This window comes from Chelmon rostratus, chromosome 20 (genome assembly GCF_017976325.1).
Source record: "Chelmon rostratus isolate fCheRos1 chromosome 20, fCheRos1.pri, whole genome shotgun sequence".
Lineage (NCBI taxonomy): Eukaryota > Metazoa > Chordata > Actinopteri > Chaetodontiformes > Chaetodontidae > Chelmon > Chelmon rostratus.
This window is the reverse complement of record NC_055677.1, coordinates 16850284-16878035: the sequence shown is the minus strand read 5'-3', so window position 1 is coordinate 16878035 and position 27752 is coordinate 16850284. Positions and strand designations below refer to the sequence as shown.

Below are 27752 nucleotides of genomic sequence, written 5' to 3'. Positions count from 1 at the left end.
CACTAATGACTGAGGTAATATTGACATGATGAAAATACATTATCTGCAATAACATTTATGGCACTATCCATATTTATCATATTTCACAACCATGGGTGCCTATACTCATTTTACCATTATATCCACCTTGCTAGTGGATATAATAGTAAAATAGGTATTTAGTAATTATCAACTTTTCTTGTGTGTAAATGGTTCACAGAAGCAGCAACACTGCCCCTGAAATCACTACCATATTATGGTGTTCTTTTGACATTTTGGATTTTTCCCAAACTTTAAAGACCTTCAGTACAAAATACATCCATCTGCTGCCAGTGACCACAAGCAAACACTTTATTGTGTAAAAGGGTACAAAGACACAGCTTGTTCACCGATATTGTTGTCAGCAATATACAGAGTGACGGTGGTTGTTGTGATAACACATCAGCACTTTGAGACACTACTCATCTCAACCTTATGGCCTGTACTGAGGCACTTAAAGTTTTAATATAAAAATAGGCTATTCTCTTCATGGAACTGTCAACGATCGCATTGCATTTTCTACCTATAAAATGTGACATTTCTTTACTTCTGTTCAGTCTGTAAATCCACTGTGCATCTAATCAGAACCGACGAGAAGATGTACTGCTATGAGCTTTTTTTAAATTATTTAAGACTATGAGTCAGCCTACCAGCCCTTGTTGCATCACCTCTTGTTGGTAGATGAATGCACTACAGAACTACAAACCTACCATGAACCTCACCACCTCTTCCGTTAAACCTTCTCTGCTTCCTCTTTTGATGTAGAGGTCCTACGCTTTCTACTGCCTCGAAAAGTAGCCAGTGATGGTTATTACTCGACATCAGAGGGTCAGAGGCCTCTGGCAGCTCGGCCATGTACAACCAAAGGTTTGAAATGACTGGAGACAGAGCCTGTTCCTGGTCTGGGGTTACATGCGGTGGATTGTGTTATGATCTATGAACTGCTTGAGGTTCTGCAGGTTGTCCCACCACTTGAAGAGGAAGGTCTCTGCGATGAGGCTGAACCAGGGTGTGATCTCCACTTCCTTGCGCTTGGCCTTCTCTAACATCTCCTTCAGCTCCTCCTTGCTCACGTAACAGTGGCTTTTGATCTCGTTGGGGTCTGGACTCAAATCCACGTTCTTTAGAGAGACACGAGAAAGACAGTGTTATTGCCCATAATGTTAGGCTCAGTAAAGTGTCAAATAACTTCACTTCTAAGTTAAATCATACAGAGAGCCTTTTAATCGGATCAAGCTGCATCCAAGCTCTACTGCAGAACACCTATTTGTATCTCATGTTTTAGAAAACAGTGAATTTCCCAAGCTTACGTGTAGCAGTCTCTGTTCTACCACGCTTGTCATCAAAGCTTGATTGTGCTACTAAATTGATTCAGATTAGAAACAAGTATCTCTTGAGGAGTCAGCCGACTGCATCAGCAGAAATAAATATACCACAGCAGCAGTTATGAGACGTGGAAACATTTTAGGCTGACAGAGTGAGTTCCACTAGCTGGTGGTTGTAGCTAAAAAGCTCTTTCCGTTCTCAGTGTGAATTATGTAGCTGAAGATTTGCAAACAAGTGAGTCATTAGACTAGACCAGGATAGGTAGTGTGCAGCTCAGATACAGAGCGTGCCTCTCCTGTGTGATCAGCACATTCAAGTCACAGAGTTAAGGCAGCTATAATCAGTATGTTTTATATTTTGTTCCTCTCAGCTCTATGGAGCATTTTAGCATCTTTTAACTCAGCATCATTTCCAGATGCAGGAGATAGATGCTCGCTACCTGCCCAGCGCCGAACAGTAGACTGACTGAATTAGCAACTAGCTGGTGAACGTAGTATTTAGCAGCCAAGGAGCCCTGCATTTAATTTGTGACTTGGCAGAGACTGAAACAGACATTACATTACATACCTTCTGCATGAAGAGGATGTAGTCGATCTCATGTTCTCCCCACACACCGTCTGACTGGGCTTTGTAGTGGATCCTTGTCAGGTACGTCATTTCATCTGGTGTCACCTGCCGAGCAACAGGAAGGCAGAGGAGCTCAGACGCAAGGAAGGATTCTCCACAGTCCTCAATAATCCTCTCCCTTTAAATGCAGAGGCCAGAACAACACACACACACAGACACACACAGACAGACACACACACACACACACACACACAAAGTATACCTGTTCCATGGGGATACCGAGTTCAGCCTCGAGTCTCCTCTGAGCAGCTCTCCTCACTCCTAATGCATCCTTCTCCTCCAACTCACTGTCTGTGTGTAAAGGATGGCTGCAGCATGTGTTGGTGAAACAGCCTGTACATGCACAGAGAAGGGGGGTATGTTTGCTTTATGATAGACATAAACAACTATGAAAATAATTTTGTCCGGCTGCTAATCAGTTATTTGACAAACAGTTTTATCACTAGTTTTGATTAAGTATTCCAACTGATGCAATAGCCTGTGGTGTTATCTTGACCACAAAGTTTACAAAGTGTGCATGCTCCTAATAGGGCTTCGTTCTCATTGTGCTCCATCTGACACTACTTGTGCCCCAGTGGATCACATGAGTATTTTAGATACTGGTTACACTGCGAGGTCTAAGGATTTGTCACTGACCTGGAAAAGTGATTTTGGCGTCAGACCTCTGTTGCAAGAGCAGCTTCTCGTCACTGTTGAAAATGAAGACGCTGAAAGCTCTGTGTAATAAACCTGGCAAAACAAACAATTTACCATCAGTACAAAATGACTGAAATAAAAATACCAGATGCACTAAGGGCAAGACAGGTGCGTGCGGTTTAACATGGCAGATGTGTAACCTTTGTCGATGTTGGAGTTCAAGTGGCAGTTCTTCTTGGTGTCCGCTCCGATCTTGCGGTCGTTCTCGTCGATGAGGATGCACATCTCGGACAGCAGCTGCACCTGCTTCTCGTCCAGGTGATCCGTGGTTATCTCGGGCATTCTGGCGGCAGACTGTAGGTGTCTCGCCTCGCTGCAGCGCACAGGAGGAGCAGCAGGCAGAAAACAGTTGACCGCTTAGTGTGTATTCACATCAAAACAGGAGCTGTGCTCTTTCAATGTGACATTGTGAACAGGGTAGGTACTATTTGACCAAAATGTGGAAAATTTTGAAATCCTGGTCAATCTTCATTTAGACAAATAAAAGAAGAAATTTGATGGGCCTCAGCGAATCTGATATCAGAGGTCTCAGTACAGCATGCGTACATGGACATAGATCATATTAAATCTTAATGTAACATTACATTTGCTCAGCTTTATACAGTACATACAGAATGACCACCAGGGAGGAGGCAAAACAATGTGTTGGTCAGTGTTTCTCATTCAGTATTATCAGGGAAGTCTGGAACATCTACAAGGTCAGCAGCTTATTTTAACCTTCCAACACCCAAACCCTTCTATACCATGTGTGTAAAACCATATATAATACCAATTATACATTCGGTCATATTGAAAGTATATTGTAAAATGTGTTCAGTGACTTTTTCTGTACCAGCACAGTGTGCAGGTTAATAAAAATAACAACTGTTCTATTATCATTTAGTATTGTATCAAAGTTTTAAATTCTGGTATGGTGATAACATTACAACGTACAATGATTTAAAATACAAACTGGAGAAAATAGCCCTCATTTCCCCAGCAGGGGATTAATAAATTGTACCTTATCTTATTTCTTATCTTAGCCCCCTTTGAGAAGCTGGTATATTTGCTTGATGATGGACATAAACGCTTAACTATCAATATTATCTAACTACAGTGAAAGCAGGCTGTATTTTATGTGCTTGGCCACAAAGTTTTCTTAATGTGCATGCTGTAATTACACAGCAGGAAGTGCAGCTTGCTGTACGCCGAATACAAGAGACCACATTCAGGCTTTGAGCTGGTCTGAAACTGTGTACTTTAACCTGTCCGTAAAGCCACATCGAGACAGCTCAGCTATCAATAGCACACACGATCACCGATGGCTCACTGAGCTCATGGTCAACAGGCTTATCTCTGGCTTTGCTGCCTTGAACCTCAAAGCATGGCTGAAAGCGGTTTCAGGGACCTGCAGGGTCCCGGCTTACCTGAACACGGCTCTGCGGCAGGAAGCGATCGGTGAGCAGGTGGGTCTGAGCCACAATGAAGCAGCCCGTCCAGGAGCGTTTGGTTTCAGCGCAGTAGCCCCCTCGCAGGACACCATCCGGAGCACCGCCCACACACCCCGCACCATCGCCTGACACAAACAGAAAACCAATCACGAGGACAGAAGGTGTGGCTGCCGGTAAAAACCGGAGAAAGATCAGGATTGTCAGGATGGTGGGAGAGCCGCTGATAACACCTGGGGGCTGAAGTGGGGTCCGAGGATGAACATTAACACCAATGGCCATAAAGTTAGTTTTTGAAAGTTTTAGCCTTTAACCCACTAAACCCTTACACATATGCTTTACAGTACAGTTTAGGACTGGAACTATGATGTTCATAGATAGATATATATGGATAGATAGATATATTTATCCCAAGCTGGGAAATTGATCATTACTGATCTATCACTTTTTGATTAACTGACTGATGTATAAACTGTAAAAAAAAAAAAAAAAAAATGACAAGGGCAGGGGTTTCCATAGTCCTAAATGCCTAGGAAAAGCATATGGAACCAGTATATGGCATGCAAATTTATTTTTTGCTCGATTAACGATGCAGTAAATTAATTATAAAAATAGCTGTAAACATATCTATTCACTTATAAATCAATCGACTAATTGCTCAAGCACTATATTAATTTCAATCAACGCAATCCGGATTGTTTTGGGTATTTTAATGTGTTTCATTTTTTTTGCTGGCAGCCATGGATTTCCATCAGTTTAACGATTCAAAGTTAATATTCCGTGATGGAAGAAACAGTGGCGTCTCTGCTTAAATAAAGGTTAGTGTCACACTGTAAAAAAAAAAAAAAAAACTCCATTACTGGTAAAAGTCCTGCATTCCTGCAACTTGTCACTCAAGTAAAAGTATGTGTTAAGTGTACTTAAAGTATCAAATGTAAAGCATGCAATGCAGTAGAATGGCTCTTGTGAGTGTTTTACTAATTTATATTTTATTGCTAGCGGTCACTGATGCATTAAGCATACAGTAAAAAGGCAGGGTATTATTGACCCGTTCCAGTATGATCCACTACATGTTTTCCTCTGAACAACGATTGTCAACACGCCATCAGACCACTGCACAGGACAGCCCGCACCACCCAGGCTTCTGACAACTGGATATAAGTATGCATTGTCTGCTAAATGTACAACCTACAGAGAATCAAATAAAACGCTCAGTTACTTACAAGATAATTTTCTTGTTTCAGGTAGATAAACCACGAATGTGTACGTATTTTGAGTTTGTTTACGACGACATTTTAGAGCCGAACGCTGTGGTTGAACGACGTAGCCATCACTTCCTCCTTCCGAGGTCGCGGCTTTTCATTGGATACGCTTTTATCGGTGTGACAGCCTATTGGCTGACAAAGTGCAAACACAAACCACGTAATACGGAAGTCGGTGCGCCAATATAATACGTAATGTGTCAAAATTTGATTAAAATTCTGATACTTGCAAAACTGTAACGTGACATTACATATACCGTCAGAGGCATGGGTTGACACCATGTTGAAAATTACAAATTAACAGGTTTACATCAATTCATATCGAGTTAGGAACTCTTTAGCTCATCCAATATGTCGCTTAGCATCTGATGCCGCAATGGTGATATGTGGCAGTCTCCCTGCGCTAGCCTGAAGCTAATTCCGCTTCTAGACCTCCATGCTAGCCAAGTATGAATTCAGAGAGGCAGTGACAGCGGTGAGTGACCTTCCTGTTTCGTACATGTCAGAGTAATACCGGTGATGGGTCACAAGTCATGAAAGCTACGTCGGATATTCATTTTGCAAGCGTAATTTACCATGTTATTTTGCTAAAGGTAGTCGTTGTGCATAACGTTAAATAAACTCGCGTGTTCTGGCGCATGTCATACTTCCATATTCAGGCATGTTTCAGTCTTAAGATTGTAACTGAATGACTCGAGATCGCATTGTCCAGCTACCCTTAACGTCAACTGTGGCGTTACGCCATTAAAACGATAGCACGGACCTGCATAGTCCCAAAATGTGTCGTCCTGTTAGCATGTGAAGGCCGGGATGTTGAGCTTCATTAAAATACTGTGATTTAATGTCGAGATGCCTGCTGGCAATCGCAGCTTTATTATAGAAGATGACTTTAGGTCTGTCAATAGTAAATTCAGATGACATACAGTTTACCATTTATTCGACAGAATGTCTGATCCCACAGGTTTTACCTGTGATTCATGCAGTCGTCCTCCAGCAGCAGTGAGTGATAGTCAGTAAAGTGAGTCACCTCGAAAAGACGTTTTATTAAAAAAGTGCTTGGTCGATCATGGCAACTGTTATTTATTAGTTGTCTAAGGTCAGTTCTACAAACAACACTACATTTTTGCTACTAAGCGAAGCAGCATTAAATTGCTCGACTTTTTAATGGAGTCTGGAATTAGTTTCAGAGCAGCATGCTGCACCAAGAAGCTCATCTATTTGTATTTGTTTGGATCCCTGCAGTGAAGGCTTCCTCTCACCTTGTGCAGTTCCTGCAATGTTGCACAGCAATATAACTGTGAACCTGAACTCCACTTCCTTTTTTACCTGCAGGCAGGTGGTGATAACAGACCGTCCTAATCCAACCACCAGCCAGCTAGTGAGCCAGGCCTTTGTTTACCTGATTCTCAGGTAAGAGGTGAGCAGGGGGCAGGGCCACCCACGAGGTAGGAGGGATGCCTGTGGAGGGCGGAAGCAGCAGCGGCTCTGCTTCGGCTGCCCGTCACCCCAAGCAGAAGCGCAAGGCTCACAGTTTATCTATCCGGCGCACCAACAGCACAGAGGAGAGGCCACCAGGTATCCAAAGAGGAGACATGCTGGAGGGTCAGGTGAGGAGATACACATCCATGCCCTTCTCTCCCTCACACACACCAGCACACTCTGACAGCTGCAGGCAAAGATTTTGCTAAACATGCAGCTGGTGAGGCGGCTAATAACATATTTTATAGACATTGCCCACAGATCTGCTCACAATATAAATATAAGTTTAGGGTTATTAAGTTGTTCTTAATCAGTTAGCCTTTTGATCGTTAGTTTGTCTTGGTGTGAGGCTGTTTTTTTGTCAGTCATGTGGGTACAGTACCAGCCGGTTGAGCAGCATTGCTTTTTAGTTTTTACCTGATGTTGCAACATCCACAGCTGCAAGCTACCATGTGTTTATGCGATTTGGTTTCTCCCATTTGGAAAATGTGTTTGCTTCCTTTCTCTAAGCCTTTTGCATTCTGTAAACCTTCATCAACTGTCTGTTGTGGATGTTCATGCTGGTTACTGATTTCATTTTGTCAAAACAAAGGAATGTACTGTGGTCACCTCCATCAAGTTAGTGATTAACTATGTTCGAACAGGTTATTTAAATTGGAGCTACAGTTTACATGAGCAGGTATTTCCTGATGCAAACCAGCAGTCAAGCTTCGTAGCTGCTGAGACAATAGAAGCTTTTTTTCTGTTTGATCAAGAACATCCTGGTTGTTGGTGTTTCGGGAGTTGCCTGTAAAGTGACTGAACTGATGTCTCAAGCGTTTTAGATAGTGTCATCATGTGTTTCTGACATTGAGCTGGTGGAATGAAAGACAAAACAGTGTGTGTGGCTTTTTCATGATCCAGATTTTTGGATCAAAATATTGCCCCCTGGATTTTTGTCAGTATTGCTCAGCCCTAGTTTTGGTCATGGAGGTTCTTTAGCATTTACTTTCTCTGCTTGACAATGACCTATTATCAGCCACTAAAACTAGAGCTCAGCTTGCACTGACCTGTTGTCTCATCAAGTTTTAATATGGGCTGCTTGTCCAGGTCTGATTAGTCTTTTCACCAGGCCTTTTTGTCTATTGCCAAGACATGCTGGCTCTGTTTATGTACCCAGTCTACCCCCCACTAGCACTAGTTCCACACACACAGAGACAGCTTTATGCACCCATATATAACACACAGAATGCATTTTCTTCCGCACTTTCAATGCTGTCATTATTAGCCACAGTACGCTGCTGGCTTTAGTGCCACGACTAAGCGGCTTTAAATTCATAAGGGCCGCTTGTTGTTTGCTAATTTACAAAGTGTGTTGACATGTGGTGCTGACAGAATGGTCAGGCGGTTAACGTCACCGTGGCAAACTGTTGGTGTTGAACGCGCGCCAGAAGAAAGAGTGACTGTCAAGTATTTGGTTTCCTGGTCTTTCAGATGGCTAGACAAATAAGCAGCAGCCTTCAAGGCGAGCTGTCAGACGCAGCCTGCTGAATCCATTGTTTTCATGGCAGCTTTTTACGTCTCTTTGCATGCTAGTCTGGTGTAGCCTGGTGGTCCGCTGAGCTCACCATGGAGGTAAGTCAGTTGAAATGAGTTGGACCCTGGCTGTTGTTTAGCTAGTCTATTGTTTGTAGGTTGGAGATGATATGTTTCATATAAACTCTGCTGCTGGTTGATTAAATCAGGTGAACACAGGCTTGTTTGACGTGAGATAAGTGGGTTGCTCTTGTCGTCTATGTGATATATGATATACTGTATATAAAGGATTCTTATTTGTCATTGTGAACTCGTATTTGTTCTTGTCAGCACCTTTTTTATTGTATTGATGTTTAAATGAACATCTGTTGAAATGCCCTTGAAGTTCAGATTTTTAAGCACAGCATACAGTATATATCACATTGTCTTATTAAAAGAGAATACCAGGCTTGCAAGGATCTGAAGGGAATAAAAGTGGTGAGTCCTGCTCCTGTCAGCAGCTTGATCCCTAATGTTTAGGCCTATTTATCACCTTTCTATCAGGTTTATTCAAACACTGCTCTTTTCCTGTCTGTCCGTCCGTCTGTCCGTCCAGGACTCCAAGCTGCCCCTCTCCCTACGGAACAATCTTCTTGACCTTTTCGGCCAGATTGAGCGCGAGTTTGAAAACCTCTACATTGAGAACATCGAACGTGAGTAACTCATTGAAAGAGTCAAGGAAATGGATTTAGATTTCTTGGGCGCGTACCTGGCTGTATTGATCCTCAGGTGTTGACTGACTGACCAGTGTTTGCTCACTGATGCCCTTTCCCTGTGCTAACATTACAGTACGCCGGGAAATTGACTCACTGAATGAGCGCCTGACCGGAGATGGTCAGACTATTGAGGGAGGAGACCCCACCAAGGGAGCTCTGAAAACAAAAGGTACAGTGTTTCCTACGGAGTCTGTTGGATGTCTCAGTACATTTAACAGATAGCAGTTGAAATTATGTGGCTTTAAAATGAAATTATGTGACTGAAAAATTCTGCCTGCTTTAGGCTGGCACCCATTAGAATTTTAATCAATATATTGTTGACATGGCCACATCCATGTAGGGTTTTACAAGGCTTTTGCAGGTCATTCACCCATTCACACACACACCAATGGCAGCGAGCTGCCACGCAGGGTGCTGGCCTGCCCATGAGGAGCAATTTTAGGGTCAGTATCTCGCCCAAGGACACTTTGACATGTGGACAGAGAGAGGTGGGAATGGAACTGCCAAAAACCTGTAATCAGTGGACGACCTGTTCGACCTCCTGAGTTAAAGAAAAAAGTGCACTGGCAGTGATGTGTTTCATACCGTATATAGTATACAGTATGTCCTGATCCATCGTTTTCAGAAATATGTAATATATAAAATATGTAGCTCTTCAGAAGCTATAATCTATATTTGATAAGTTCCAACATAATTTCACTGACCCCTGGCAGGATGTGTGAGGCGAGAGATAGAAGAAAGATGCATAGAACCAGATTGCACCAGATGGGGGTTTCATCACATTGGTTCTGGTAAACAGGTTGAACCAGCATTAAACCATTTTAATAAAGCCAACTCAGAACCAGTGAGAACAGACCAGCTCAAGTCAGGGTGAAGAACTGCTTGTTCGTGACTTCAGAACATCAAACATGTAATGAACATATGATAGTGAGAGTAAAATAAACAAAAACCAATCAAAACCACTGATACGACCAGTCTCTGCAGCATTTCGTCGACCAGCAGTGAGCTCACACTTGACGACAGGTAGAGATGAACTCAGCCCCACTGAACTCCTCTGTTAGCTGACTTTGACTGCTCTGGTGACAATCCTGGCATCGAGAGTCATGTGAATTTTATTTGCATGATGAACATAAAATGAAGGTTACCATTTTCTACAAAGTTTAATTGGATTTTGCCACCTGGTTTGTAAAAGTGATATAATAGCTTCCATATAATGAAAACATACATTCCCATCAACCTTCACCATCCTCTTATATTTCTAATAGATGAAATTCAGGTTCAATTTTAATTTCAGCATATTTTGAAGTACATATGTTCACAAAATGTACTAGGTTTGACGTGTACTATAAACTGACAGCCGTTCATAGTGCAGCAGCCTTCAGGGAGACAGTCAGTGTGGCAGGTTGGATTGTACAGTAAAACTGACGTGAAGCTACACCTGAAAACTAGCCTGAGCAGGAACAGGCTGGTCTGGAGGGATATGTTTCCTTGGTAACAGGTCAGACTCATTTAAATGTCCTTTATTTCCTGGAAATAAGCCTGATTTGCCTGAAGTAAGCCCAGTCTAACTGGTAATTTCCAGTTCCACTGCATGTGTATTCAAAGTCATCCGTAGCCATGCAGACAGTGCTGACGACTAATAACTAGAAACACACAAAGTTTTGTATTGCTGAGCGCATTGGCCGTGGCACTTTATTAGGCCATTAGTGCAGCAGTGAAACCAACCAATGACTTGGTGCCTCAGTGGTGAATTTCATGCAGTGTTCTTTGTCCCTCCATAACACAGCCAGCCACAGCACCAGTCAGCTGTCACAGAAGCTGAAGACGACCTACAAAGCCTCTACCAGCAAGGTATGTGCTTCCAACTCTGGTAGCCTCTTCTGTAGAGCTCGTTAGATTGATCATCTGTGGGATTATTTGAAGTGCTGGGATTAAGGCTGGGGGTAATGGAAACAAAGGCCCTTTGTTGCGTTGCGAGGGGATGGGAGCCCTTTTCTCTTCATCTGAAGTCATCATACGTAAAACCTGGGAAAACACAAATCATTACTGTTCAATTCTTCTCTTTCTGAAGTGCTGATGCATTTATATAAAGATTTTTGGAGCGACGGGGGTTAAGGAAACTTGATTAGCATTGATATTGATAAGCGTTTATCACAAAATGACATCTCCTTTGACTTTTTTTTCCTTTTTTTTTTTAAATCTCTTGCCGATGTAGCGCTTGTACACTTTCCACGGCAAAATAGGTGGACCTCGCAACTTCAGTGTGGCCACATGGGAGTTGTGGGGAGGAGATTCATGGGTAACTTCCTGAATGCTCTGTTTGTCACTAAGCATAGTGGGGGACAGCTGTGGATCTGAGTCTGTTTTTAACTACAGTCTGACCTTGACTCCTCATCTCTTCTCTGCTCTGCACCCTGCCGCGAGTCATTTGGGTGAACGGCTGCATTTGTAAACAAACACAAAAATACTTCTTGAGAGAGTACACTGTATTTTTGGAACTGCCATGATGGTTAACTTATTCTTTACAATGAATTGACAGCCAGTAGAGACCCTCAATTACTTTGGCGACCACTTGAGTCCCTTTCCATCATGTCCAAATATGTCAGTTTTCATAATGTCAAAACAAATGCCTGATGTGGAATTATACAAGTCAAACAGTTTTCCACATCACAAGTATAAACAGACTGGCCTCAAACTCAGAAACATTCAGTAAAAATCCGTCTTTGAACTGCTCTTAAAGGAATGGATCATCATTTTTGGGAAATACGCTTTTTTGCTTTCTCACCAAGAGTCAGATGTGGAGATTGATACTGCTCTCATGTCTGTATGCTCAATATGAAGCTAACGCCAGCAGTCACTTAACTTAACTCAAAAACTCTAATCTGTTACAGCTAAGAAACAAATCTGCAGACCAGCACCTCCAAAGACCAAATCTAGTTTGTTTAATCTGTGTATAAACTGGAGCATGCTGGGATATTTCTTGGCCAGAACCAGCGACTTGGAGTCTCCACTGGTTGCCTGTGCAGCATGTATCCTCTGTAAACCCAACAAATCGTTTTAATATCCAGTCTTAATGCCAAGCTAAGCTAACCACCTGCTGGCATTAGTGTCACATTTACAGTACAGACGTGAGAGTGGTATCTTCTAATCTATCTCTTGGCAAGAAAGCAACGAAATCCTTTCCAAAAATGTGCAACTCTAATGCAGGGCTCTACAGTGCAAGTGCTTCATTCACATCAGTGAGTGAAAAGTAAAGTACAAACGTGCACCGAGTGCATCTTCTGTTCTGAAATCCTTTAGCTGTGTCCTGCTTCAGTGTAACATGGCTTTCAAACACGTCTTTAACCTCGTCCTCCTTCGCTTTGTTTAAAGCAAACAATCCGAATGCAGCCGAAGCCTGAGCGTGATGAAGAGTGGGACACGATCCTCTTCTGACTTGAATGTTAGATGAGAGGATACACAGGATCAAGGGAGGACTTCTTAGATTAACCACCTGACAGAAGTAGCTGCTATGTAATATACAGCTAACCTAGCAGCTGGCTAAGAAACATGACCAGAAACTAATTTTGTTGGGACTGACGGGACTTGAAACTAATGATCTGCACTAACTACATCCTCAGTATACCTTGACTGGAATGGGCTATTCTTCATGCTCGCTGCTCATTGTGTTTCAGTGACATGAAACAAATAAGATTGTATTGTTAGCGTAATGTGAATGTGAGCCCAGCGGACATAATGAGAGCATACATTAACACGGTCTGACACATGGGAACCAGATGCTTCGCCGCTGCGTCTAATGACTACCAATGATCCAAGCTTATTGCTGTGGTCAGCCGTCTGCTTGCAGCAGCATGCTCGGTACAGGTTGTGACCGCTCTGTGACAACTGAAACTACTCTTCGCCCTTTAATTTGTTCATCTGGAAGCCCGCTGAGGCTGTAGGCCACGTGTAACCAGGCACTAGATATTTTTAGAGGTGCACCGTTCGTATCAGCGCACATTGACAAAGCATATTCCTGACACTGTTACTTGAATCGGCGAGCTCGTCTTGATATTAAGACTCCAGTGACATAAAGTTTGAAACCAAAAACCTTTTGGCAGTTGCAGAATCGTCCTCTATGTGCACAGTTTGCAGGTTGTCATTCGAGGGGTCTGCATCACAAAGCCAGTTTCATTTAGTCTGTCTTTCTTTGGGTTACCAGGTTTCAGTAAGCTTAACACTTAGAGAAATGAGATGCTGCTGAGTTCAAGTATATCGGGGTCTTGTTCATGAATTAAGGCTTATTGGAGCGCGAGATGGATGGGTGAATTGGAACGGCGTCAGCACCAGTGCAGGCGTTGTACTGGACTATTGAGAGCTCAGCTGGAAGGCAAAGCTTTTGATTTACAAGTCAATGTATGATCCAGCCCTCACCTGAGCATGAGCTTTGGGTAGTGACCAAAACAAGGCCAGATACAAGTGGCCGTAATGAGTTTCCTCTGCAGGGTGGCTGGGCGCAGACATCTGGAGGGAGCTCGGAGTAGAGCCGCTGCTCCTTTGCATCGAAGAGAGCCAGTTGAGGTGGTTCGGGCATAGAATCAGGATCCTCCTGGGCACCTCCCCATGGAGGCTTTCCAGGCACATCCAGCTGGTAGGAGACCCCAGGGTAGACCCAGAACACACTAGAGACATTATATATCTCATATGGCCTGGCCAGGAGGAGCTGGAAAGGGAAGAAGGTCTGAACTACTTTGCATAGCGCCACCACAACCCGGCCCCAGTAAAAAAAAAAACATCAGACGATGGATGGATCATCAGTCATTTAGAGTGAATATGGACAAAAAACCCACCAAAATGTGCATGAATTATTCTTCTGTGTATTCTTTTTTTTTCTGAAGAAACTATTATGAGTACAGGATACACTTAAAAACTGTTCAAAGTAAAGAAAGGCTTTATTCAATACAGGCAGGTAAAGTACAGATAGTCAGAGGAAAAGACATGAATGGTTTATAATGTGGAAACGTTGCATATTTAATAAGTTAGCTGTGCAATTAAAAGTGAGCCGGCTTCACGATATCAGAAAGTTAAGCCCAAAGAAAGCTGGATCACCCACTAATCTCACCCGCTGTGCCTTATCTGTTCAGAGGCCGATAAACTGCGTGATGCTTGTAAAAAATGAAATGCTGCAGGACAATTATCTTTCTTTTAGTCCATAAACCCATTAGACACAGTTGTTTGTATGTAACTGTGCCATAGGAGGCCATGTGGTGAGGCTTGTAAGATGGCTCGTACATATGCTGGTATTTAAAGTAATCAGCCTTCCCATCAGTTCTAAAAACTTCACACTGGTGCACCTGTAGTTACTTTACTTGGCCTCTAATTTAAGCAACCCTGTGTTCGGCTCAGCACCGTCATGCTCTCCTCTCCCCTCCCTGCTCAGATTGTGTCCAGCTTTAAAGCCACCACGGGCTCCCGGGCTTTGTGCCAGCTGCTCAAGGAGTACATGGGCCACCGGGACGGGATCTGGGACCTCAGCGTCACCCGGACTCAGCCAGTGGTCCTGGGCACCGCGTCTGCAGGTACACCACGTCACTTCACTGACTGTTTAATGATGTCAGGCACTGCGGCGTTGTTCTATATTTAGATAAGAATAATTCGTCAAAACCAAAGGTGCTACTTGAAATACTTACATCTTCAATGTCATCGTCAAATTCATTGTGATACCTTGGTGCAGTTCTGATTGGCTTGGTGTTGTCTGCCCCTGCTCTCCCTTCACAGACCACTCAGCTCTGCTGTGGAGTATAGAGACTGGGAAATGTCTGCTGAGGTATGCCGGCCACGCAGGATCAGGTAATAGTTCGCAAGAAATGTCAGAACTTTGTCTACAACCATGCAGACTTTTCAGAATGCATGATGAGATTCGTCTGTACAGCATTCATACTTTGTGTATCAAGGTTTAAATATGTTATTGTGTTCAGTGCATCAGCAGGAATTGGTTAAATTCATATTTTTAAATGGCTGTAATGAAAACTCATGCAGCAAGTACACTGGCTGGTTTATGTCGAAAACACATGCTGTGGCTTACTGTCAGAGAGAACTGTGTCATCATTTGCCCACTTTGCTTGTTAAATAACAAATACTCAATGTAACATATGTCTAATTGTTCTCTCGCCCACAGTCAACTCCATCAAGTTCCACCCCACAGAGCAGATGGCCCTCACAGGTATGCATACGACTGCATGTGTATTTATTGTGTTGAACTGGTTACATGTAATATTCAACATGTTAATTCTTCCTGTGGCTCTCAGGCCGTCTTCTCCCTGCCTCTGTTGTCTCCAGCAGTCAGTTTGCTGTAAATCTGAACGTGCTGCGTGTTAGCTGATGTGTGCTTACGTTTCCTCAGCCTCCGGGGACCAGACGGCTCACATCTGGCGCTACATGGTGCAGCTTCCTGCCCCCCAGCCACCACCAGATGTCAGTGTGAGTAGCTTTGCCATGTTCTCTGGAGTCTCTGCTGGAATATCATGAAGTTTTGAGAATATGTTCCTGTCAAAGAATTTATTGCATTTACCAGCTCAGTGAACGTTACGTACAATTACATACAGGTCAATTGGCCTTTCATGGCAAATTAGTCATATCAAGGCCAGGGCCGTCACTGGGGACAGCTGGGCGCACTGGCTGAAGTAGTGTGTGTCTCTCTCTGTGCACCCATAGGCTCCATGCGATGACGACCAGGACTCGTCAGACAGAGAAGAAGGGGAGGTGGATGGTGAGGGCCCGTGCGAGGTCCCCACCGTCCGGGTCGCTACAGCAACACTGAAGAGCCACCAGGGTGTAGTGATCGCAGCTGATTGGTTGGTGGGAGGACGACAAGTGGTGACAGCTTCCTGGGATCGCGCTGCCAACCTGTACGAGGTGGAGACGTCTGAGCTGGTTCACACACTCACTGGTATGTAAAGTTGTGACTACATATGGAGAGGCGTAGAACCACGAGGCAGTAACTCTTAACATTTAATTACATATGTTCCAGCACCTGATACTTTTCCAGCGATCTTAAATTACAACTCACACCCAAATTAACACTATCACAAAACAAGTTAGCCCACTGTTTCATCTCAGCAAAATAATTGATTGACAAAGTGTTTTATTTCCAAAATGAGTCCAAAAGGTTCACGCCAACCTGTTTTTGTAGCATTCAGAGAAGAGGTAAGTAACTTGATCTTAAATGGAAGACAAAATAGGCTGCTTGATTGTTTTATCGAGCAGCAGTGAACAGGTTCCTTCACTTAATGTGACCACACAGTGAAATAATCCTAGTCCAAGCAGACTTGACTGCAGGAGCTGGTTAGAGATTTAATGGTCATTTTGGGCCTCTTTAAGCATTGTAGCATCATTATCATCATCATTACACCACGCTTACATGCTTTCCTGCTGAGGGCAAGATGAGACGATTGATCCTGTTCTCATGTGCTGTATGAAGGCTAAATATGAAGATACAGTCAGCAGCCAGTTATCTTATCTTAGCACAAAGATACAGCTAAGAAACAGCTAACCAGGCTCTGTCCAAGCATAACAAAATCTCTCTACCAGCACCTCTAAAGCTCAATTATGAGCATGTCACCACTTGTGTGTTTAATCTGTAAGAGCGTGATAATGATGCGATGTGAAGTGGAGCTCTGACTGACGTGCTCTTGTTGCTTTGTTACAGTAGCGTGTGTCGCTATGAAAACCACACAAACCCATGGATGTGTTTACTGTTGTGTGTCGGTGTGTGTGTGCAGGACATGACCAGGAGCTGACCCACTGCTGTACCCACCCCACCCAGCGCCTGGTGGTTACTTCGTCCAGAGACACCACATTCAGGCTGTGGGACTTCAGAGACCCGTCCATCCACTCCGTCAACGTCTTCCAGGGACACACTGAGTGAGTCTGTCTGTCTCAAGCTCAAACCTGGCTGAGACAGGTAGTTTAAAGTTTCAACAGTTTGAGTGCAGGCTAGCCGCTGCTGTCTCTATTTCGCCCACAGGGTGGCGCTGTAGCATCTCTATGGCCTGTGAATCCCTCCAACACTTTCTTTTCCCTTTTACAGTGCCACATTCATTTACAGACCCTTTTGCTCTAAGCCAAATCCTCCACTTGCCTCTCATTCATTACCAAGCACTTCTCCTCACTTCGACGGTTTGTTCCTCTTTCTCCCCTCTCCTTCTCCCCCCCACCTCTCTCTCTCTCCTGTTCATTTATCTGTCCGTTTCTGCGTTAATCCCCCACTCTGTGTAATTTGGCACTTCGCTCGCTGTTAACACTCAATTGCAGACGCTCATTTCAAACCGATGACTGTCAGGCTTGTCTGTGGCTTTCAATGGCAGCGCACTTTAAAAGGCGTAAGAAGAGTGTGTGTGAGTGTGTTTGTGTGTGTCTGTGTCTGTGTGTGTGTGTGTTTATGTGCATGTCTACATGTGTGTGCTCGCTGGCTGGTGCTCTCTGGCTGCCTTTGATTGCAAGTGGGGGGATTACATAGAGCTCATTATGCACGACCCCAACATGTGTAATTCCTGCAGATCCCACTCTAATTCTCTCCCATAGACAATTGGTGTAATGAGATTAAGCACCAGTGTTTCACAGTTAACGACAGCCCTCCTCCTTTCCTTCCCTTCATTCTTCTTCCCTTCCCACAAGGCCATCGATGGTCTTTAAAGTGAAAACTTGCTCCCTTCTCCGTCTGTGGTGCATTTAAAGCAGCTTATTGTCGCAGACTGCCGCCCAGCCGACAAACAGATAAAAACTGTCTGGATAAGGACTGAAAATTTTATTGACTTGCTTAGATTTTGTTGTTTTGATAATGTTGATAATTTCTCCCTGATTTTCCTTGAAATGGTTTCTTTTTTTATGTGGTATTTGGGAATCTGCACAAAAATGACCGGATGCAATATGCCTGTCTGGTGTCTGGCTTCCTGCCCAGCTCAGTCTGCTCTATGCAGCCTGACAAAGCTTCCGGCAAAAAATAAAGACTAGGTGCATATTTTAAGCGAAGCAGAGCAATTACTTGATTGATCATTTGCTCTAAAAATGTCAGAAAATGTTAGAAAATGTTTTGAGGTGACATCATTAGATGTCTTGTTTTGTCCAACCACAAGTTGAAAACCCAAAGAGTTTAGTTTATCCTTATACCAGCAGATATTCATATTTGGAGCCAGAACTGAAGCTGTAGCCAGTTAGTTTTGTTCCGTCTGTCAGGTAATCAATGAATCTATTATTACACCTATAAACTGATCTACTTACTGTTCATTGACTAACCTGCTTTCGAGGAGTTAATGTTCAGAATTGTGAATTGAAATCAGCCATACAAAGCTCCACCTTTTCACTAATCAGCTCCTTTTGAATTTGACATTTTACACAGCATATCATCCATACGCTGAAGGAATGATGAAGTCACAGCAGACATAGTACTACATATTACTGAGGATTATGTTTCTATGCTTGGTCCTCGTTTACTTTCAGCTCTGTTTTACACTGCTGGTACAGCAGCTAATAGAAAAGTGATCAGACGCCTCAAGCTAAAGCTTTATGCTGCAAACTGAGCTCCACATGTTCTTTTTCCAGAGCGTCCTGCTGCTCCAGCTTTGAAGCCTGCATGCTGCAATGACAGGTCCTTGCATTTATTGGCAGCCTACTCAGTTACTCTGTGATCCGCTGTAATGTCCTCTTTCTTCCTGGTTTGAACATCTGGCTGAACATTTCATTGTACATGATGAACATTTCTTTTTCAGTTCCTCACAGAGCTTCTCTCCACTCGCGCTCGCCCTCAGTTTTTCTTCTGCTTGTGAGGCTCGTTTGCGCTCCAGCTCTCTTTTCAGCTCCTCGATTTCCTTCAGCAGCTCTACTTCTGCCACTGAATATGGCCCTCATAGCTGACATACCTCTGATGTGTCAGTGTCCTTTAGCAAACAGTGATTCAGTTTTCTAAACTTGTCTAATGAGTTTTAGATCTGCTTCTAAAAGAATTGACAGTCCCATTAAAATTCTGCACAAACTAAAAGTCAAGAGATGCTGTAAATGGAACTCCAGTGATGATGTCATATGGAACAGTGAAAGGAACTCTAATGATGATGTCATACACATTCCGATGATGATGTCATATGGAACAGTGAAAGGAACTCTAATGATGATGTCATACACATTCCGATGATGATGTCATATGGAACAGTGAAAGGAACTCTAATGATGATGTCATACACATTCCGATGATGATGTCATATGGAACAGTGAAAGGAACTCTAATGATGATGTCATACACATTCCGATGATGATGTCATATGGAACAGTGAAAGGAACTCTAATGATGATGTCATACACATTCCGATGATGATGTCATATGGAACAGTGAAAGGAACTCTAATGATGATGTCATACACATTCCGATGATGATGTCATATGGAACAGTGAAAGGAACTCTAATGATGATGTCATACACATTCCGATGATGATGTCATATGGGACAGTGAAAGGAACTCTAATGATGATGTCATACACATTCCGATGATGATGTCATATGGAATACCAAAGGGGATTCTAATGGTGTAACATAACCACAGGGCTCGGGAGGTTTTGTACATCATCTCAAATTAATAATTTGTCATGATTCAATCATCACAAATTGCTCAATAGTGTCTTCCTTCATTTTTATTGATTAGCTTATTTACTGATAGATAAATAGGTAATATGTCAAACTGACAGTGAATTTTAAGAGCACCCTCTGCTGGACCACAAGGCAAACTACCTCAAATGCTCTGTTGTGCTGATAAAGTATAAGTTTGGAATTCTGGCAGGTCATTACAGTTTGAACTGAGCAGTTAGTGCACAGTGGGTTTTTTCCAACCTCTTCGAAAACGACACTATGACAGCGGTGAGAGAGAACCAAAACAGTAAAGGCGTGGCGGGACAGATTAACGACGAGCTGAAACTCCTTGTATAGCCCAGTAAAGCCGTAAGGAGCTGCAGGTTTCCTTGTAAAGAAAATATGAATGAATGCTTGTTTCCATCTAGTCATGTTTATGTCAGTTTATGTCATTAAACCAACCAACCAACCAACCAACCAACCAGACGTATACGTTATGAACAGTATGTACATGGACAGCAGTTAACATTAACCAAAATACAGTGTGTAGTTTTCAGAATATGTAGTGCAAGTACAATAATGAGGTATTATATACAAAATAGACATTTAAAGTTCATACAGCTTCAGCACAGCACAAAAACAAGTGGGCACTGCGCTAAAGCCATATAATGGTGGTTTGTGTGTGTGTGTGTTTGTGTATTTGTTTGGGGTCTTATCGTAAAAGGCTGCATCAACAGTCACCCAAATACATACAGTTTACTCATCTGCATGCTCTTCCCACTTCCCAGCGTGTGAGCAATTATTGTTTTAACCGGACCCTCCAACGGAGGCTGGCTGCTCTCTCCCTGCCATTTCTCCAGCTAATTTTCGAGAATCTCCAGTGTTGCATAATGACATGGCATAAATGGCATAATCTCCGCATCCCTCCCGTGGAAACAGCGGAGGAGAGGAGAGTGTGAATGGTCTAATAGGCAGAAGAGGTTGAGAGCTGGAGGGGAGACGGTCTCTCGTTTCCACCGCCTTCACCGGCAATTACAGCTAACGCTTCCTGACAGTGAACCGCGGCAGCTAAAAGTGCAGCATGCACCCTCCATCCCGCCACCCCGCCATAATTGCAGAGTAATGACAACTGCACGTGAGCTAACAAAAAGGCAGAGAGCAAACAAGAAGTGACAGCAGACGTGCTCTACAAACGGAATGCCATGTTCCATTTGTCTCTCCTGCCATCGACGGCTTTCACAGATATTTGATTGTGCTTGATAGAAATGTGTGTGTGTGTGTGTGTGTGTGTGTGTGTGTGTGTGTGTGTGTGTGTGTGTGTGTGTGTGTGTGTGTGTGTGTGTGTGTGTGTGTGTGTGTGTATGCAGATTTGACATCCTCTCTAGAGGAATACACCTGCACTTACCGGAGACTTCCTCAGCGACTGTCAGCAAAATAACAAAGTGTTCTAAAACCTCTTAGTCGTCTGTACCTGAGTTGTTTCGCTCACATTTTACCGTTTAGGCATTCGGCTTACACTGTCATCCACTTATAGCGAGCACGTTGTAATGTTCCTTGAGAATTTCATAAATTCACACATCAATCATTATATGCTCATTAAAAGAAGATAGGGATCAAAGCCACAGTGCCAGAACAAGTACTCGAGTTTACAGATTTATGGATTATAGAAATGTGCAGGTAGGTAAAAAAGTCTTACTGTGATGACTTTTTGGTCCTTGTCTGCAGTCCCTTTTTGTTGTGCATCATTGTTGGTTGTTTACCAGTGTAATTGGATATTTGTACGGTAATTTCTCTCAATTTATTAAGTACATTTTAATAAGCCCTTGAAAATCTTAGAATGCTGTGCAATCATTGCACCGGTTCATACTGTGCAGAACAGCACTCAATTATCCCACAAGTCCATTAAAGTTATTGTTTATTGCTACGTGCTTATGGTTATCTTCAGAGTAAATTAAAGCTTTTATCTATTCTAAAAGTAGCACACACACACACACACACACACACACCTCAGATGTCCCATCAGTAAGATCCTAGTTTATCCTCCATATAACAGCAGTGGTTTCCTCCCTCATGTCCTGGTCTTTATGTCACACTTATGTTGCATTACATTCAGCGAGGACAAATGTAACAACACTGAGGATTCATTCAATTAGGGACTATTGTAACAAGAAGTTCTGCTGTCTGGCCGCAGTACGTCACCTTGCAATCCACAAACAATCCAAAAATCAGACATCATCACTGAGGCAGCTAAAGATAGTTGCATTCAGTCATTTGATTTCCGTGTGAAAGCAGCCTGAAAAGCGTACACTGCTGTGAGGCGGCGAGCTCTGGATGTGAGAGCGTTTATTTTCATTTGAAGGGTATAGAACTGACTGTAAGAGCTTTCATCTCAGTTAAGACGAAGGGGGCAATTTGAAGCCATAATTGAGCAAAATCTGTATAGTCGGTTAAATATGACTTTGGTTTCATTGCAGCAGCTGAGGCTATAGGTGTGACCTGGGTCGTGACTGACAGGCTGCAACACTCACACTGTTACGTAACCTCAGTGTTGGCTGTTGGCAGAACTTGGAAACAGAGAACGACAGATGGAGGTAGGATGTCTCCTCCACACTCGCTTCGTCTCTCCCAGCGTTCTTGAAATCGTGCTGCGATTGCACACTTCTGACCTCCTCCGTGCCTCTGTTACGGCTCTAAAGGACCTTTGGGTTTTATGGTTTGGGGGAAATTTTGCTCGCTGTGACTCCTCCAACTGCAGAGATGTCCCACGATTCCCTCTTCCTTCCCAACTCCCCAGGCCTCCGATCGCGGGGCGTCTTGACCTTGGCTGTCAGACACACTGCAGGGATGCTATTAAGCAACACTGAACACTCTCCTCCCTCCTCACCACCCATTCTGAAAACCCTTTAACCTTAATCAACCTTTTAATCAATTACCTTGTCTGATTAGGCTCCCCACACACCTCCCACCTATCTCCTCCTGTCTCTCTACCTCTTGTATTCCCAGGTGGGCTGTACCCCGCAATGTCAGAAGGTGCCTGTAACGATACAGCAGTTTCCTTGAGCCTCGGCCTCTCTAATAGGACAAAGTTTAGTTCCCTAATTAGCCCTTAATGCCGTGTCAATTTGAATTAAGAGGGAAGCCAGTTTTAAGCAGAAAAGCTAGAAGTGGAACCCTAGACGATGCTTGTGACGTGTGTGTGCGTGCTTGTGTGTGTGTGTGCGTGTGTGTGTGGGCATTACTCAGCGCTAATCTTAATCAAGAATCAGTGAGCTTTTTTTTTTTCTGTACCTTCCCTCCATGAATGAACAGGAACAAAAGGGAGGAGAGAAGGAAAAAAGCCTCGCAGGAGCGACTGACATGCAGTAATAGATTGGAAATATTAAAGGTCTATTAAATGAATGGCTAGGCCTGACCTTAGCGCTATCATGTGGAGCAGTGCACCACGGCTGGGTGGACAGGGCCGCGGGAGGAGGGGGATGCTGTGTGCATATAAAGAACGTTTCTGCCTCCAATGCGCTGACGGTGTAGAGACATGTACTGTGTGTTTGCCATCATTTATCTCTGCAGCCTATCAGGTGTCTCCTGGTATGAAAGCTTGAGTCAGGCTTGCATCGGACTTCAAGACAAAAAGTGTCTCTCTTCCGTTTTGTTTTTAAAAGTGGCCTCCACCTCGGACCACACCTACCATCTTTTCATGGTCTTTCACAGCCTGTAACTACACCTACAGTTGTGTCAGGGCGTACTGATCGCTGCTGGAGGTCAGCAAAATCAACATTTCCAGCTGCATCATTAAGCAAAAACAGGCAAAAATCTGTGAAAATCCCAAATGTGTGAATCCAGTGTTGCTATAAATGAGCAGGACAATACGGCCATTTCCCAACCAGGGTTACTTCTGCATTTGCCAGCTGCTAAACAGAAAGCTCAAATAATGAACTCAACTAAACCAAAATAACAAAGTCAGCTAACCGTATATACAGTCGGCTAAACTTTCTTCCTTCTCCTGAATTAGAAGAAATGGGAGCACTTTTGCTGGACTTCACTATCAACTCTCTCCAGTACACTCTCTGTAAATTGGATTGTGGAGTACAGCGTGAATCTCCTGGAAATGACACACCTTTAATTCCAGTTTGAACACACCAGGGGGAGGATTACGTTCTCTGTAATAACCACCAATCTCTGCGTGTCCGTCTATCGCAGCACGGTGACGTCGGCAGTGTTCACGGTGGGCGACAACGTGGTCTCAGGGAGCGACGACCGCACCGTCAAGGTGTGGGATTTGAAGAACATGAGGTCGCCCATAGCAACCATCCGCACTGACTCAGCGGTGAACAGGTAGGCGAAAGGAGGGATGTTAACTGGACGAGAGCGAGGCTCTTTTGTGAGAATTCTCTGTAGACAGAGTCATTGCAGAATCTGAGAATGAAGTTAAGAAAAGGTGAGACAGTATAAACCACACATGGGTGGATCAGTGCTTCACCAGTGAAGAACTTGAATTGCTGCATGATGTATGACTGCATCAGAGCTGATTCTGGTGTGATATATGAGTGTGACTCCACAGGACTATACATGAATATGTTGTTGCATTGCTGTGATGGATTTTGAGACAGTGGGCTCTTCTCTGACGTAGTCGCCTAGAACGCCTGCATATGGAGTTGAAAGTGAATTTGTGCTTGAGTTATTTCTCCAAATCTAGTGCTAAATGAAATTTCCAAAAAGTGAAATACTGTAGAATGAAACTCCAGATTGCAGTTTTACAGGAGAATTCAAAGTGAACTTGATCTAATGTTTCAGGATAAGCGTCTCTGCCAACCAGAGGATCATCGCTCTGCCGCACGACAATCGACAGGTCCGACTGTTCGACATGAGCGGAGTGAGGCTGGCCAGGCTCCCGCGCAGCAACAGGATGGTAAGGACGGGAACGGCGGGTGTTTGATTGGTCAGCCGGCGTCATTAAAGCTAACGTATTAAACCCGTGTTTGTGCGTGCGCGCAGGGTCACAGGCGAATGGTGTGCTGCACAGCGTGGAACGAAGAGAACCAGTCGTGCAACCTGTTCACCTGCGGCTTCGACCGGCAGGCCATCGGCTGGAACATCAACATCCCCGCACTGCTGCAGGAGAAGTGACGCCGCTGACACACACGCGCAGACACACACAGTAGAGTAGGAGGCGGTGTACACGCACACACACACACAAACACACACACACACACACAGTGTCATGCGTGGCTTCGCACATGCTACCATGTTGGGAGTGTGAAGCATTTTAGTCGTCACTGATTTCCAGCTGCTGTGAAGAACACTGTTAGTGTTGCTTTGAGGACGCAGCTGTAGGATGGATGGATCATGCCGTCATACATCGTGCACGCCGGCAGCGGCGGGCGACACAGCTCCAACATTCAAAGCGTGTGCGAGGCCACTGGGCTGATCTCCTGTATTCGACCCTTTCGCTTATTCCGCATGAATCGTGAGTCGTGACGTGGCTGGACTGGTCCCTTCACTCCCAGCCTTTTCTGTTTTAACGTATCAAAGCGTGTGTTTGACTCCACAGTCACAGGCTGCTGTTCACATCACTGTTGTTTAGTTACTGCTGAATGGTTGCTCCTGCATGTAGATAAACCCGTTGTGCGAATGTTACTCGCAAAGCTGTGAGAGAACAATGACAAGGCCAGGAGAGTTTGTAGAATACGATATAAAGACGTACTGTATATATTATGTCGTGGCCTCATTAAGTGACCTGTGTGGCAGGTTGTCGCTAGTTCATGGATTAAGTGTCTTTACAGTTCTCTACCTTATGAGGGTGGAGTTTGGCAGAGATGGTTCTGTGAAATGTTTTTATCCTTTTAGTCAGCCTTTGAATATTTCTTATCATAGAACAAAACACATCATGTCGAGGATCATGCCTGCCCGAGCGCCTGTGCAGCGTGCACAGTTGTCTTAAAGCGTTTCAGACGGGATCTGCTGCCCTGTGTGAAAGTCTTCACCCGCTGAGATTCCCTTTGATTTCAGTTCACAGCCAGCCTCCGCATTTCCAGATTTTGCTGTCGATATTTCGAACTTACGATGCTGTAACTCTGCCTTGTTCCATGTTTACAGTAGGATTTCATTTTTCAAGTGTTACTCTCTTCTGCCTCTCTGCCAGAATGCTAAGTGTCAAGAGCATAGCAATAATGGGGAAATGGCTGTACTTCTGTTGTTCACAAATCTTTTGTAGGTCTGTGAAAGGGATGTGTACAACCTTATCATAATCTAATATTCCCTATATGTTACAGGTTTAGCTGTCACTACTTTTAGCCATAATGAGAGTCCGTATTTCCTTGTGTCAGTGAATTACAGAGCCATCCTCTTCAGCCTGTTGCCAACTCAGAGCCCTGTGTCGCTGTTGTGTGTCATTACCAAGTGAACTTGGTTACTGGTTATTTCTGTGCTTCAGTAACAGCCTGTCAGTATGAAGTTGTAGTGTTTACACTTTGCATCGAACCCTCAGCCTTGTACGACCTTTGCACCTTTTGTTGTAGATGGCTTCTCAGTCTGTGGGAGGCGCTCTTTCTCCCAAACACAGAAGCAATAACCCAGCTCCTCCATGTGTCTGGTGCTCGGCGTGAAGCCCCTTTCTGTCTTGGAAATCAGTGAATATGACTTAAAATGTGCACTGAATCTCAGTTGGAGAATTACAACTAGAATTGGGCTTAAGCGTTACCCAGGAAACTCTTGTTACACTTGTGCAATATCCTAAACATGAAGTCATGCTGTAGTTTTTGATCTCAGATGTTTAACTTATTTCAGTGCTGTAAATCCCAGAAAATGACCTGATGTACTTGTGTGACTGCTGTAGCTCAGTGTACATAGGGATGCATAACTTCCTGCTACACACTGTACCGCTGTTTCTACCAACAATAGAGTCAGGATGGATTTTGAAGTAGCATGAACCTAAAAATGTAATTAACTTATTTAAATGCCTTACCATTGCATTGAAAATGGTGCATTAGCCTTATCCATCTGAGCATCAATGCACTTTTCCAATTGCTTGTTAAATAACTCTCTGTGTTCCGCTGCACAGTGCAGATAGGATTTTTATTCCTGTTTCATTCAGGGAACTCAATCTCGCGCCCACTGAAATCAATGTCATTTTAATCCGCAGGTAGAAAAGCAAGTCCAATTCGCACCCCACGAGTTCTGACTCGGAGGAAATATGATTTTGGATTGATACATTAAATTACTGCGTGCCAGATTGGAGGGGTAAAAAAAAGTGGATAGGCTTCGCTTCATTGTGGCGAGTCGTATTCAACTCAAACTTCATTATGTGAGCTACTTTGCATACTTTATTGTGACGGGTATGTGCTCTCTGACACTTTCCAATAAAAATGTGTGATTTCCTTCTCCAGTCTCGCCTGTCACTTCTTCATCTTACTTAACACAAACTCCTCTCACCCTTTTATTCAGTTCAATAAGATGTATTATTTTGAAAGTCACACTTTATCTGGATGTAATGCCGGTAGCTTGGAATAATGACACCGAGTGTTAATGAGTGAGGAGCCATAAGGTGTTCGAGTATTTGTCGAGTGCAAACAGGATCATGGGTGATGTGACACTTAATATTTTTTAGTTTGAATAAAGTTTGGTTGCCAAGTCATCCTCCATCTTAAATGAAGCCATTACAGCTACGCTTGCATGCGTTAAAGACTTATGAAGTCCTTTAAATAAGGATGTTTTATCTTCTTTTTCAGTTTAGATACAGCCTCTAAACGTCTTTTCACAGCAGACATTCTGACCCGTCATAGTAGGAAAAGCACCGCTGGTGCTAATAACATTAATGATGTCTCTCTTCTGTTGGAGCGCTGCAGTAAGTCATGCACAGCACCAGCGCCCTGACGCCAAAGCAGCTGAATGAACATTCACCTGTGCTTTGGTGACCTTTCACTGCACTCTTCTGTCTTATGTGTAAAAGTCCTGGGGCCTCATTTCTAAAACTAAAAGTAAGCACAACACCACATAGAAGTATTTATGTGTAAAAGCTCACTTTGATGTGGAAGAGATCTCATCTCTATGCAAAGTC

The 27752-nt window shown here is 43.6% G+C and overlaps 2 protein-coding genes across 3 annotated transcripts; one reads left to right on the top strand and one right to left on the bottom strand.

Annotated features, from left to right (window-relative positions):
• Nucleotides 1-314: 314 nt before the first annotated feature.
• On the bottom strand, nt 315-5438 carry idi1 (isopentenyl-diphosphate delta isomerase 1). The gene is made up of 7 exons (XM_041961190.1): nt 5318-5438; nt 4074-4222; nt 2808-2980; nt 2608-2700; nt 2174-2304; nt 1912-2016; nt 315-1139 (listed from the first exon to the last, which is right to left on the bottom strand). The coding sequence occupies exons 2-7, from the start codon at nt 4217-4219 to the stop codon at nt 927-929; spliced, it is 861 nt and encodes a 286-aa protein (XP_041817124.1). The 5' UTR covers nt 4220-4222; nt 5318-5438; the 3' UTR covers nt 315-926.
• Nucleotides 5195-27080, top strand: LOC121623754 (WD repeat-containing protein 37-like). 2 transcript variants are annotated; one of them, XM_041961188.1, is made up of 14 exons: nt 5195-5255; nt 6689-6963; nt 8946-9042; nt 9179-9274; nt 10892-10956; nt 14525-14663; nt 14863-14934; nt 15263-15307; nt 15488-15564; nt 15799-16033; nt 16866-17007; nt 23897-24031; nt 24491-24605; nt 24692-27080. In XM_041961188.1, exons 2-14 carry the CDS (start codon nt 6811-6813, stop codon nt 24821-24823), a joined length of 1503 nt encoding a protein of 500 aa, XP_041817122.1. In that variant the 5' UTR covers nt 5195-5255; nt 6689-6810; the 3' UTR covers nt 24824-27080. The 2 variants fall into 2 exon arrangements, with proteins under 2 accessions (XP_041817122.1, XP_041817123.1); XM_041961189.1 differs by lacking the exon at nt 5195-5255 and adding an exon at nt 5621-5831.
• Nucleotides 27081-27752: the final 672 nt, after the last annotated feature.

Bases quoted from the DNA above. Each gene is read 5' to 3' on its own strand.
- idi1 (XM_041961190.1), bottom strand. From the start codon at position 4,219: ATGGTGCGGGGTGTGTGGGCGGTGCTCCGGATGGTGTCCTGCGAGGGG. The intron at 2,305-2,607 runs GTCAGTGACAAA...GTGCATGTACAG, and splicing joins CGCCAAAATCACTTTTCCAG to GCTGTTTCACCAACACATGC. The intron at 2,017-2,173 runs GTATACTTTGTG...GTTGCTCGGCAG, and splicing joins TCGGTATCCCCATGGAACAG to GTGACACCAGATGAAATGAC.
- LOC121623754 (XM_041961188.1), top strand. From the start codon at position 6,811: ATGCCTGTGGAGGGCGGAAGCAGCAGCGGCTCTGCTTCGGCTGCCCGT. The intron at 14,935-15,262 runs GTAATAGTTCGC...TCTCGCCCACAG, and splicing joins TGCCGGCCACGCAGGATCAG to TCAACTCCATCAAGTTCCAC. The intron at 24,606-24,691 runs GTAAGGACGGGA...GCGTGCGCGCAG, and splicing joins TCCCGCGCAGCAACAGGATG to GGTCACAGGCGAATGGTGTG.